Raw genomic sequence first — 12,594 nt, 5'->3', positions numbered from 1 at the left:
CCGCCCGACCGGCCCCCGCCCCCGGCCGCCCCATGGGCCCGCCCGCCGGGGCCCCGCCCCCCGGCCCCGCATTGCGCCAACGGCGCAGCGCTGGGCCCCGACCCCGGCACCGACTGCGTCTCCGAGGGTTCGCGCCGCGGGCGCAAAGTTTAGGGTCAGCCACAAACGCGCGGCCGATTTGAGCCTGGGGTAAGAGGAGGTGGCGTAGAACGGCGTTGTGAATCGCCAGTGGAAGTTTGGTTGAAGCACAGGAGCGTAAATAAGAAGGTTTCCAGACAAAGAGACTCTTAAAGGTACAGAGTCTTAGGTCTGTCCCTCCTCCTTAAAGGGCCAGACTCTCCTAAGCCCATCTCCGCCCACTTCTCCCCAGCCTTCGTCCCGGGAACAGTAAAGGAATTACTTTACAGTTCTCCCGTATTCTTTTTGGCTCACCTTTAACTTCTCTATCCACTGAGAAGGAGCAAAACTTGTTTCGTTATCCCACCTGTATATTAGTTTCTTGTTCTTTTAATACTTTTATTTCTAACGGTGCCTTTCGCTTGAAGAAGCGAATCCTGGGGCTTCCAGAAGCAGCGTTTGGGAAAGTTACTACTGGTTCCCAGATGGGCAAGCAGGAGTCTGACTTTTGCTACTAATGATGACCCAGGAGGAATTCAGCTGTTTTATGGAAATCCCAAAGAAGAAGATCGCTGCTGTGAACCCGAGTTGTTCAGCAAATCCTGGAGTTTGGGAAATAAACTAGCCTTAAGTTGGCAGTGACCGTGAGGACTTCTAGAGGAATGGTATGGAAACCATCAGGAAACCCAAAATAAGACCGTACGGTACAACACCCAGCACACGGCTATGCAGGTAAAAACTTAGATTTAATATGAGGACGAGTAAAAGAAAGGAACATGTCCATCATCAGCTATCATGGCCCACGGCGTGTACACACGTGTGAATAAAATAGGGAAGCACAAAAGCCAAAGAAATATAACCATATATAAAATTTCTTTTTGAGAGGGAACTACAAGGCCTGGGGCCAAGCACAGTTAACTGTTAAAGGATTCTAAGGGCCATGAAATGTGTATTTTTTCAGTTTTTGACTTAGGACGTGCACTCTCACTGGAGAGAGAGCAATCCCTTCTCCATTCTCCTCCTGGGATCCTGTGCACATAGGCACAGGCACCAGGCACCACTTTCAAGCCACTGGGCCTGGGACTTGAACCTTAGTCCGCCAATGTGGGAGTCCCGTGATGTAACCACTATGCACTCTGCTGCCCACAAATGCGGATTCCCCCCACCTCCACGTGACTGTTTTTAAGACACTTGACAGAAGGAAAGGACACAGAGTTGCTTGATTTGGTCAGAATTTGTCATGTGGAAAAGCTTCATGAGATCTAATATTTAGCACTCCCTTTCTTGTCTACTGCCTTTAACATATTTCTCTTCCAGGCCAGCAGGTTGTGTGGAGGTTAAGACGCTGGAGCTGAACTCTGGCATGGCCGGCTGTGATTTAAGTCTTCAACCCAGTGGCTTGAAAATCACACTTGGGCAAATGTGCATGCATGCCCACAATCCCAAGAGGAGACTGGAGAAGAGGGGGGTGATTTCTCACTTTCTCTGTCAAGTGTACACGCCTTATGGCCAAAACCTTTTAAAAAAAAAAATACACCTATTTCTCTTCAAGGAATTCTTTCATTGTAAGTCCTTAATCATCTGTCTTTTGCCCTTACTCTTCAGTCCTCAAAAAGTCTTGGAAAGACTATGTATCTTATTCAGTATTAGTTCTCTAAAAGGTGCTTATGTTGAGTGAAGCTTTAAGGAAGCCACTTGGAACTTCTGATGGAAGGGATGTGCTCAGAGTAGCAATCCAGGAAGGAACGAGTCTCAGTGCTGAGAGCATGTATTAGATCAGTGATTCTTCCAAAGTGTGGCCTGAGAAGCGCTAGCAATTCCCGAGACCCTTTGATCTCTGAGATCAAAACTATTTTCATAAGACATTATCTGCCTTTGTCAGTTTGATGACATTTGCAGTAATGATACAAAAGTAAGAGGCATGGTAGTTAAGGGCGCTGGACTCCCACATGGCCAGCCGCAGTTTGAGTCCCGGACTTGGCAGCTAGCTTTCTCACTTTCTCTTTCTCTGGTCAAATTAAAGTAAATAAACAGAGTTAAAATAATTGTTAAAAAAAAAAAAAAAAGAAGTACCAGATGAAACTGCTGCTGCCTTAGCACAAATCAAAACAGTGGCACCAAACTGTATTACCAGTAAAGGTATTTGTCACTGCTACAGTAAAAAATAAATGCCAATTTCATTTAAAGTCTTTGATGAAATGCTAAACATTTGTTTTAATTTTTTTAATACTACTACTCTGTGATTAAATAGATGCATAGCTACAGAAAGTACTTCTAAGTACAATGTTCATCTTGAGGAACATCACGTGCAATTTTTTATTTTTGAGCTGAATTAACAGCTTTCTTCATAGGACATCATTTTTACTTGTAAGAAAAGCTAACAGATAAATTACAGGTATTCACTGTTTAATTTTTTGGTAGAGGGGACCTGTGCTCACTGAAGAGAGACAGAGAGAGAGAGAGAGAGAGAAAGTGAGAAAGCACCCTCCATGAGGGATAGTCATGCCACAATCCCTTCTCCATTTCTCCTCCTCTTGGGATTTTGGACACTAACACACATGTTCTTGGAGTGTTTCTTGGATACATTTTTTTTTTTTTTGGAGGTTTTTGCTATAGGGCACCTGTGCTTGCCAGAAAGACAGAGAGAGAGAGAGAGAGAGACAGAAAGCAAGAAATCACCCCCACAGGGAGTATGGCCACACCGCAATCTCTTCTTCTCCATCTTCCTCCCAGAATCTTGGGCACACAAGCATGCGCGCCCAGTGTGAGTTTAAGCCACCGGGTCCAGGACTCAAACTGCGTCCAACTACATGGGAGTCCCGCAACATAGCCATTATGCCAACTGCTGTCTCTTCCCCTGGAGTGTTTCTCAAGCCTCTAGGTCCAGGACCATGTGGGATCCGGCTGCTCTAACCACCACAGGACAGGCTGGCCCTCACTGGGTATCTGGCAGACATTTTCCTGAAAACAAAGTTGAGCCTAACAGCAATGATAAAATTGAAGCTTTCAAGCAAACCTTAAACTTTTGAAATCTGTATCTGCTGCCACAAGTTTGATAGCTTCCCAAAACTTTCCTAATAAGACTGGTAGTAATACTGACAATGTTTTTTTACATTGTATAGTGAAATGTGTCATTTAGAAGATCTGCAGTGTTTTCCAAATGTCCAATGCTTCCTGCTATAAAATCACACATCAGTAAAAGATTCATTCAAAGTGCAAAATAAATCAATGAGTATTAATAGAACAGAATATGAAAAGTTCACTGTTATACTTTGAGATTCCATATTACAACTAGCCTTTAGTGGAGTATTGATGTAGTTATTAAAGAATATCCACAAATATCTGAGAAGATTTTATTAACATGCCCCCTCCCCTTTTCCAAATACACATCTGTGAGAAATTGGATTTTCTTCATATTCTTCAACCAAAACAACATATTGCAACATAATAAATGCAAAAGCAGGTATGAAAACCCAAACTGTTTTCTATTATGCTAGACATTCCGGAAAAAAATATTAAATAATTCTATTCTCACTAACTATTGTTTGGAAAAACAGTTGTTTTCATTAAAAATATTTTATTTATGTTAACGTGTGAAGGGCTTACTGCTTACCTTTAAATGAATCAATAAATATTTTAATTTTAAAAGAATTTTTATTTAACTATTTATTTTATTTTAATTTGATCAGATGGGGGCAGAGAGAGAGAGAAAGATGGGAAGTGAGAAAGCAAGTGCCAGGTCTGGGACTCAAACTGTTGTCAGCCATGTGGAAGTCCAGCGCCCTTAACCACCACACCACCTAGGCCCAATATTTTAATTTTTTATAAGTTTTAATAAGATAAGTATCAACTGGGACCAGCAGTTGGCATAATGGCTATGCCGCTGGACTCCCACGTACTTGACCACGGTTCTAGTCCCAAACCCAGTGTGTTCAACTCATGCCAGGTGTGTGTGTGTGCGTGTGCAAGATCCCGAGAGGAGAATGGAGAAGGGATTGTGGTGTGGCCAGTCCCCCTGGGAGGGGATTTCTCGCTTCCACCTCTGTCTCTTTCTGTCTTTCTGGCGAGCGCACGCACCCTACAGCAGAAACCTCTCCAAAAAAAAAAGTTGCTGAAAAACAGATGGCCAACGGATGAAAACACAACACTCCAAAGAGAAAAGAGAATTCTTTAATTACACCTGGCACGGAGGAGTTAACACTTTGAATTTCTGCCCCTCTCAACCCCCTCACCCCCAACCCCACCCCCTGTGGGGATCGAGCACTAGCATAGTCTTTGACCCAGCACAGTATTTTACCAGGGAGTTTAGGGAGGGACAGTTTTAGTATGCTAAGGGTATTCTACTAGGGAGAAGAACCCTATTAGGAGGAAGAAACCCATCAGGAAGATGTTTGTTTTCAGGAAGAAAGGGTCAGATAAGCAGGGTATTCAGCTTAAGGTCTCAGATTGGTTTTATTACTTTAGAGGGGGACAGACAGAGGCAATGAATTTGTTGGCAATGGTTGTCCTTGGGATATTCTGAGTCTCCAGCTCATCCGCATTAAATATCAGTTGGTATAACCTACATAAACAAAAGACCTTGGGGATCCTCTCTCTTGTTTTTAAGGTTGGTTTTGTTGTGTGTGTGTGTGTGTGTGTGTGTTTTCTATAGATTGTGTGCAATTGCCAGAGAGAGACTGAGAGGAAAAGTGAGAAATCACTCCTTCCTCCCAGGGAGGACGACCATGCCCCAATCTCCTCTTCTCCATTCTCCTCGCAGGATTTTGGGAACTCACACACACGCACCCGGCGTGAGTTTAAGCCACCGGGTCCAGGACTCGAACCGCAGTTGACTACATGGGAGTCTAGAGATGTAGCCGTTACGCCAACTGCTGGTCCCCCTCATTATTTTTTAAGAACATTAAGGGGTCTTGAGACAAAAAGGTTTGAGAATCATGAATTACATGGAAGCAGAAAGAATAGAAAAAGGCTATTTTAAATCATTTAAATACAGAAAGGATATTTGCGATAGCTATCAAAAAGGTTTTATTGTAGCTTTAGAGTTAAGAGTTTAGGGGGCTCAGGGCCAGCAGTTGGCGTAATGGCTATATCGCTGAACTCCCGCATAGCCGACCACGGTTCGAGTCCTGGACCCGGTGGCTTAAACATTGTGTGTGTGCGTGCCCAAGATCCTGAGAGGAGAATGGAGGAGAAGCGATTGCAACATGGCCATCCCACCTAGGGGGTGATTTCTCGCTTTCTATCTCTCTGTCTCTCTCTGTCTTTATGGTGAGTGCATGTGCCCTATAACAAAAACGAAAAAAAAAAAAAAAAAGAGTTTAGGGGGCTCATCAATAGGAATGGAAATCAGAATCAGGAATACCAAACAAAACTAAGTGCTAACATAATACGTACTGTATGACAATAACAATTCATAGACAGGGACAACTAAGGCTTAGGGGCTGAGGGGAAAATAGGGAATGGATTTGTTACACATAAAAGGGTCATTTTTTTCTTAAGGTACTTTTTTTCTTAGGGTGTAGAGGAACAAGTAAAATCTCATCACTATGAGTAAGTATTAAAGACGTATTTCCATATTCCAGAGATGATCCATACAACTGCTCTTTGATCTTGTTACAAAAAACACACCTGCACAATAAATACCATCTCTCCACAGTACACATTCTGTTACAAAAGCACCCTTTGCACTGAGAGAGAATTATAACTTGCTACTAAGTAGTAATGACCCCATAGGCTCTACTCTTTTTAAGAGTTATTTATTCATTTAATTCCATTCAGTATGTTTTTTTTTTTTTTTTTTTTTTTTAATTTGGCCAGAGAGGAGGAAAGCCAGAAAGCAAAGCAAGCTGCCAGGTCTGGGACTCAAACTATGGTCACCCACATGGGAGTCCAGCTCCTTAACCAGCAAGCCACCTGTCAGCCCCTAGACTCCCTTCTTAAACATCCTAGTTAAACACCAGTTACCTTCAGCACCACTGAAGAGAAGCAAGAGCATCACGGCAGCTCCTTGCCTCCAGAGCACATCGGTTCTCCTTTGAGCCTCTCGGCAACCCTACGCAGCACGTAAAGTGGTATCACTGTGCCCACTGGACAGACGCAAATTCGGACAGTACTGTGGCTAACACCCAATCTGTCCACTAAAGCAGTGTCCCCTTCCCTTTAGCAGGCAGCTTCAGAACAACTGTCACCTCCATACCCCAGCCTTGCCTTTCTTATATGAAAGTTCAAGAATTTTTTTTTCTTTTAAATTTTTGTCATAGGGTGTATAAGCTCACTGGGAAGTGAGAAATCACCCCAGGGAGGATGGCCATGCCACAATCCCTTCTCCTCCATTCTTTTGGGATTTGGAGCATGCACGCACACATGCCTGGCATAATTTTCAAGTCCAGGACTCGAACTCTGTTCAGCTCTGTGGCAATGCAGCACCTTAACCACCATGCTACCTGCTGGCCCCAGCTGACAAGTTCTTTTCACTAATTTCATCACAGAAATGAGCAACTATTATTCTGCCTTATCGATTACCTCATTTTGAAAGACGAAAACATATACTTGTTATGCAAAATTCTATGAACAGTTTTCAGGTCCCATGGAGTGGGTCATAAGACAGTACCTCTGAGGCCACAAAGAAGTCTATAAAGAGAGCTTCGTATTTCCTTCTACCCTTTCTAAAAGGGAAAGGGGAAACCTACAGGAGAGAGAAAAGCATGAATGCAGTCCATCTGCCCAGAAACTGTCTGAAAGCCTCAAAGACTGAATGTAAAATGAGGAAAACCCCCAGTCCAGGAACCCAGATGTGGGGTCCAGAATGCAAGGGGAGATCTTGCTCACAGAGAGCCAGCTGGACCTGTCTCAAACCTGCTTCAATTTCTCTCTGTGCCGTTTCCCTTTAGAGACACTTTTGGATGACAGATAGTTGAGACATTCTAACGAAACCTATTAAATCCCATTTGCCCAAAAAACTGCACACATACACAAAATACTGTGTCTAGTTTCAAAGCATCTTGGGTCTCCTGAGGCTCCCCTGAGGAGCTGATAACCTTTGGTAATGTTAAGAAGCCCTACTTTAGGGCCAGCCCCATGGCCTAGTGGTTAAAGGAACCAGATCCCACATGGCTGACTATGTAGTCCAAATCCTAGACTTGGCAGCTTGACAGGCATACCAAGTACATGTGTGCAGGCTCCAAATCTTGACAGGACGGAGAAATGGAGAAGAGGCTGCAGCATGACCATGCCCCATTGCAGGGGTCTTTCTCCCTGTTTCTGTCTTTCTCTGGCAAGCACACATAGTCTCTCTCTCTTTATAATTATGATATATAATATTATATATATATTTCTTTTTTAAACCCTCTGATATAGAGTCCTCTCATATGCCACAAAAACCAACAAATTCCCTCATTAAACATAATACAGTCTGCATGATCTGGGGAGGAAAGAACAGGTGTGTTTTATTTTGTTTTGCTTTGTTTTTTGTCTCAGAGTTAATGAGAAAAGAATTAAATACACAGGGAAGGAAGTTCCCTAGAGAAGGCCAAGGCAAGGCCGCATGCCCTCTGGGAGGGACAGTGTAAAGGAGACTGAGTATTGAATGATGGTCAAACTAGGTGACCTATAGGGTCCTTCTAATGAAAACACTGATCTGAAAATGCTTTACGTCGTAGCAGAGACTCCCCCTGGGGAAGAGCTACACCGCTAAGTGGGTGTTTCATGCCAAAGATACCACGCTCCCAGGAGAGACCCACACTTTTCATACGTCTGGTTTCAGCCAGTCCATGTACAACCAGGACTGAGGCCGGTAGGCTAAGGCACCAGACAGCCACATGTGAGGAAGGAGGCTGTGGTGAAAAAAGGGCATGCCATATATAGTCCCAACAAGGCCTACATCTACTGTGACCGCAAAATATCCAGCCCTTTGACTTCCGATATACTTATTTTTTAGCAGTCTCAACTTTTGATACCTGGAGCACATGCTTAAATGGGAATGTCTTTAAGAATTACTTAATTTTATTATTAGTTTTTAAAGAATTATTTATTTATTTATTTATTTATTTATTTAATTATTATTATTTTTAAATTTGACCAGACAGAGGCAGTTAGAGCAGACAGAAAGGGAAAGTGAAGAAGCAAGCTACCAGGTCCAGGACTCAAACTGCAGTCAGTCATGTAGGAATTCATCGCCTTTAGCCACCACGCCACCTGCTGGCCCCAATTTTATTATTTTTTTAATTTGACTAAAAAGAGACAGAGACAAAGAGAGTGAAGCCACCAGATCTGGGACTTGAACCATGGTCAGACGTGGAAGGCCAGCAACTCAACCACCATGCCACCTGACTGCCCCTTAAATGGGAATTTCTAAGCCCTTCCCTCTAGGATCTGTAGTGACAGATTTCCCTAACCACCTTACCCTGAAGCCTCAGGCCACATTGGGCTGGGGCAGATCAGGTGGCAGGAGGAGCAGTCAGCGGTGTTTCCTTCAGTGGAGCAGCACCAACAGATGGGTGGCAAACGTGCAGCTTCGTGTTCAATGCGTAAGGAAAGCCAGCAGGGGGCAGCACTGGAACAGGGCACACGAGAGAGCGGGAAAGCATAGCCGGGAGGAACCAGCAGATGCAGGAAATAGACTAGACACAAAGCAGATTACAGTGATTCCCCAAGTCCCTGTGCTTGCCTTTCGTTCCCAGATTTCGCCATCTGCATGCAGCACCTGTTCTAAAACCGAACAGGTTTCCTTTAAAAGGACTCTTAAAGACAAACTTTACTCTCCTTCTAAGGAATAAAGTGCTACTTAAACTTTTCTTCACACACACTGGAATAAGGCACAAGTACTAGCATGAAAATGTTTTCGACATTCCCCTAAAATCACCTGGCACCTTAGAGGTCCAGGTGCTGCACGCGGGCACATCTGGTAGCCAGGAATCTTGAGCCTGAAGTTTGGTCTTAACTCCACTCTCACTACCCTGCATGGTCTGCTGAGGAGCCACCACCTCCCCATCTAAGGGACAGAGAACTAGAAGGATGCAAAAGCTGCCCTGCACAGCTGACACTGACAGGCAGTGTCAGCAGATTCCCTGTGGCTCTGGCAAAAAGTCCCACCAAGGTCTATGTTGGCAGGGCCCTAAGTTTCCCAATTCCTCTTGGGGCTACCACTGTGCCACAGTCTGGACTCCTAAACTACTCTTGAAAGCCCCGTTCATACTCACACAAAAGGCTGGATGCACATGGGCCCTTCCTACCAGTCACCAGTTCAGTTTTGGCAATTCTGCTAGCAGAGCTACATTTATTATTTTAAAAATGTATTACCAGCTTTTCTTTGTTTAGTGATAAGTTTCCTTTAATTGGTACAAAGGACAAAAATGGACAAAAGGACCCATGGGGCAGTTCTTAAAGCTTGATCCAGGTTCTCTGGATTTAAAACTGGTGTGCTCAAATATAAGGGAAAAGAATAAAAATAATGCTAGAAATTTATAGGCCAAGACTATGACTAAAAGGCATAGGGATTTTCTATAATTTTTTAGCTTTTAGTAAACAGGGCACTCCTTATAATGCCTAAGTCTAGCAAACCCATATTTACCATACGCAACTTCTGTATATTTCCAGAAATACAGTAGATTCACAAGCCTGCTTATATATTTTCTCCTTCCATAAAAGATTTGAGGCAGCCTACAGAAAGATACAAATAGATAAATCTGGATGGGATCAAATATAAATCAGAAGGCTAAAAATGTAAGATCTATATATTTTATTTCTGTAAATTATATCTAAAATATACCTCAATTTCTTAAAAGAAAAAAAAAAAAGACAAAGACAAAATAAACATAAAGGGGAAGTAAGAAGGAGAAATGGGTCCTGTGGTCATAAGTTGAATTAAGCTTTCTGCCAGCCAAAGCTAGAAGGTTAACATGACCAGGAGCGGATTCTTTTTTTTTTTTTTTTTTTGAGAGGTTTTTGCTATAGGGCGCGTGCGCTAGCCAGACAGACAGAGAGATAGAAAGCGAGAAATCACCCCCCAGGGGGGATGGCCATGCTGCAATCCCTTCTCCTCCAGTCTCCTCTTGGGATCTTGGGCACACACGTACACGTGCCCAGCATGAGTTTAAGCCACCGGGTCCGGGACTTGAATCGACTACATGGGACTCCAGCGACATAGCCATTATGCCAACTGCTGGTCCCCAGGAACTGATTCTTATTGCAGAAGCTGTAGGTCTGAGCACTCAGATCTGAAAACCGTGTTTTAGATGCCTTTGGTGAAGGACAGTGTCCTTGACGACACCACCACAGCATACCCATTAACAATCTTCATACAACCATCTCTCTGTAACTCAGCATGAGCCTGGCTAAACATTTCTGTAGCAGGACTGAGGTAAGCAAGCTCTGTAGGTTAGACAAGTAGCTTGGAGGCTCAAATGAGACAGGGACATGAGGAGGAAGAGCCACGAGGCACAGTGCAAGTACCAGGGTCAACTGGTTAGCTCTGGATGCATGAGACCTGGAGAGGCCTCGATGCTAAGACTCGGGCGAGGGGTGCATTTGGAACTGACTTCCTGGTCTGACTAATCCAACTAAGTTCAAACTGGTCCTGGGGGTCAGCCCTTATCCCAACCCAATTCATAAACAAATGCCATGATTACCGGGACATTAACTGCAAAATAATAGCCAAGAGGATCCCTGGGCATGTCCACTGAGCTCTGTGTAGCAGAGGCCGCGACCTGGGTCCCAGTGCCCACATTCTTCATTTTTGGTCACAGAATCCCCTGAGTTTTACCTGGGCACACGACTACCCAGGTAAGACCTGTTATCTCGGCATCCCTTTCACCAAAGCGTGGTCACAGTGATTTGAGCTACTCAAGGTCGTATCTTCTAAAAAAGACACTGTTTTTTTCCTCACTCGCTCTCCAGCGGAATGTCAAGGGGCTGTGTCTGCTGTGACCTTGTAGGTACCTGAATAACAAGGAGGAAGGAAACCGACTTCCTGATGCTCTCATAGAGTTAAATCTGCCCTGGACCATTTAAGGACTATCACAGGAGACAGAAATAAACTTCTGTAAGAGCCACGTAATTTTTGTCCTCTTACAAGAGTTTCTGAGTTCATGATTCAAAAAAATGATATTAAGAGAGTTCAGAGGCCTCAAACAATACCCACAGAAAGGCCATTCACAAATCGTTTTGGCAAACAGGTCAGAAAACAACAGCCACCAGACAAGTTGAGTCTCCCCTACCCCATCGGCAGGACCGAGGTCCAGCCACATCCACACCCTGCAGGTAAAGGAAGAGGCTTTTATTATAGCACAGCCCGAACACAAAACGCAGGTGCCCCCTGTGGGCGTGGGTCAAGTCCTCAACAGCTGGGGATACAGACCGTCTTCACCACCAGTGCTAGTCAGGACGGTCCTGGCCTACCTTTTCCCCTAAAGCAGGGAAGGTCCAAACTTCGCCATTCTCCACAACCACCATTCTTAAAGATGGGCCAAATCCAGTCAGGTGTGGGGTAAAACAGCTGTGGAGAGGCTGCGTGTGAGGGTCAGGGGAGGGGAGTCCAGGCCTCAACCGGAGTCACAACTGGGAGCCAGCGAAGGAGAGAAGCCCCCACAGCGTGTGGGGTCCAGGGACCTGAGAGTGCAGTACCTACTCCTCCTGTGGAGTACCCCAGCGAGAGCGCAGCAGGCAGCTGCCGGGCACTAGCGAATCCCAGCCACAGGCACCTGCTGCTGCTTGCGGATCTTGTTGAAGAGCTCCATGTACTGGACCATGGTATCTGCTGGGCCGTAGACCACGTCGTGTCTGTTCCCAAACACAGCAGGGGCGCCTGGTGTGTGGCTGCCTAGGAAGCTCTGCAGGAACTCGAGCAGCAGGCTCCAGCAGTCACTAGCCACCACACAAGGGCCATACTCCACCTGGGGACCGAAAGAGCAGAATGACGGTGAGTAAGGGCAGGAACAAGTCTGCTTTTCTTGTGCCTCCTGCCCCTGCTCCCATCCTCCCCAACCCCGAGCTGAAGACGTGTACCTTCTAACACAGCACTGGTCTACAAGATGTATCCAACCCAAATGCCAGGGATTCACACCCAGAAGCATTCCTACAGGTGCCTGAAATTCTCATCCAAGGGTAGTGCCAGCCCACAGCCCTCCTGGCGAGACCCAGATGCAGACCTAGGCCTCATCTGATCAACTCAGGACTGTGCAGTCCCTGCTGTACTAGGTGAAGATTAAGGAGAGCTCAAGAAAGTGCTGAGATACAGCGAAGGAAAAGAAAGTATGTGTGGGGTGGGCGGGCAGGTAGACACCATGTAGGCAGACACGTGCCCGTGAGTCTCGTGAGACCAAACAAGACTCCCAGGGAATACCCTGCCTGAGCTCCGATCCCAAGACGGACATTCCCAGAGTGGCACGGCCCAACGGTACAGCTCTCTGGTGCTCTCATCCCCCTCTCCTAGTTTTTCACTGGAGCAGGGGGGGGGGCTTCTGGCAACCATAGTAGAAATGA

General features: G+C 45.2%; 1 protein-coding gene across 2 annotated transcripts in view; it reads right to left on the bottom strand.

Moving 5' to 3' along the window:
• Positions 1-11,374: 11,374 nt before the first annotated feature.
• MED20 (mediator complex subunit 20) overlaps positions 11,375-12,594 on the bottom strand; it is a 17,672-nt gene continuing 16,452 nt past the window's right edge. For both annotated transcript variants that reach the window (XM_014587850.2, XM_027771907.1), the window contains exon 5: positions 11,375-11,917. In XM_014587850.2, coding sequence (XP_014443336.1) covers positions 11,790-11,917 — 128 coding nt within the window. In that variant the 3' untranslated portion in view covers positions 11,375-11,789. The remainder of the gene's footprint in view (positions 11,918-12,594) is intronic.

This window comes from Tupaia chinensis, unplaced genomic scaffold (assembly GCF_000334495.1).
Source record: "Tupaia chinensis unplaced genomic scaffold, TupChi_1.0 Scaffold000238_1, whole genome shotgun sequence".
Classification (NCBI taxonomy): domain Eukaryota; kingdom Metazoa; phylum Chordata; class Mammalia; order Scandentia; family Tupaiidae; genus Tupaia; species Tupaia belangeri.
Note: the sequence above shows the minus strand (reverse complement) of the source record. Positions and strands in the feature narration are given on the sequence as shown.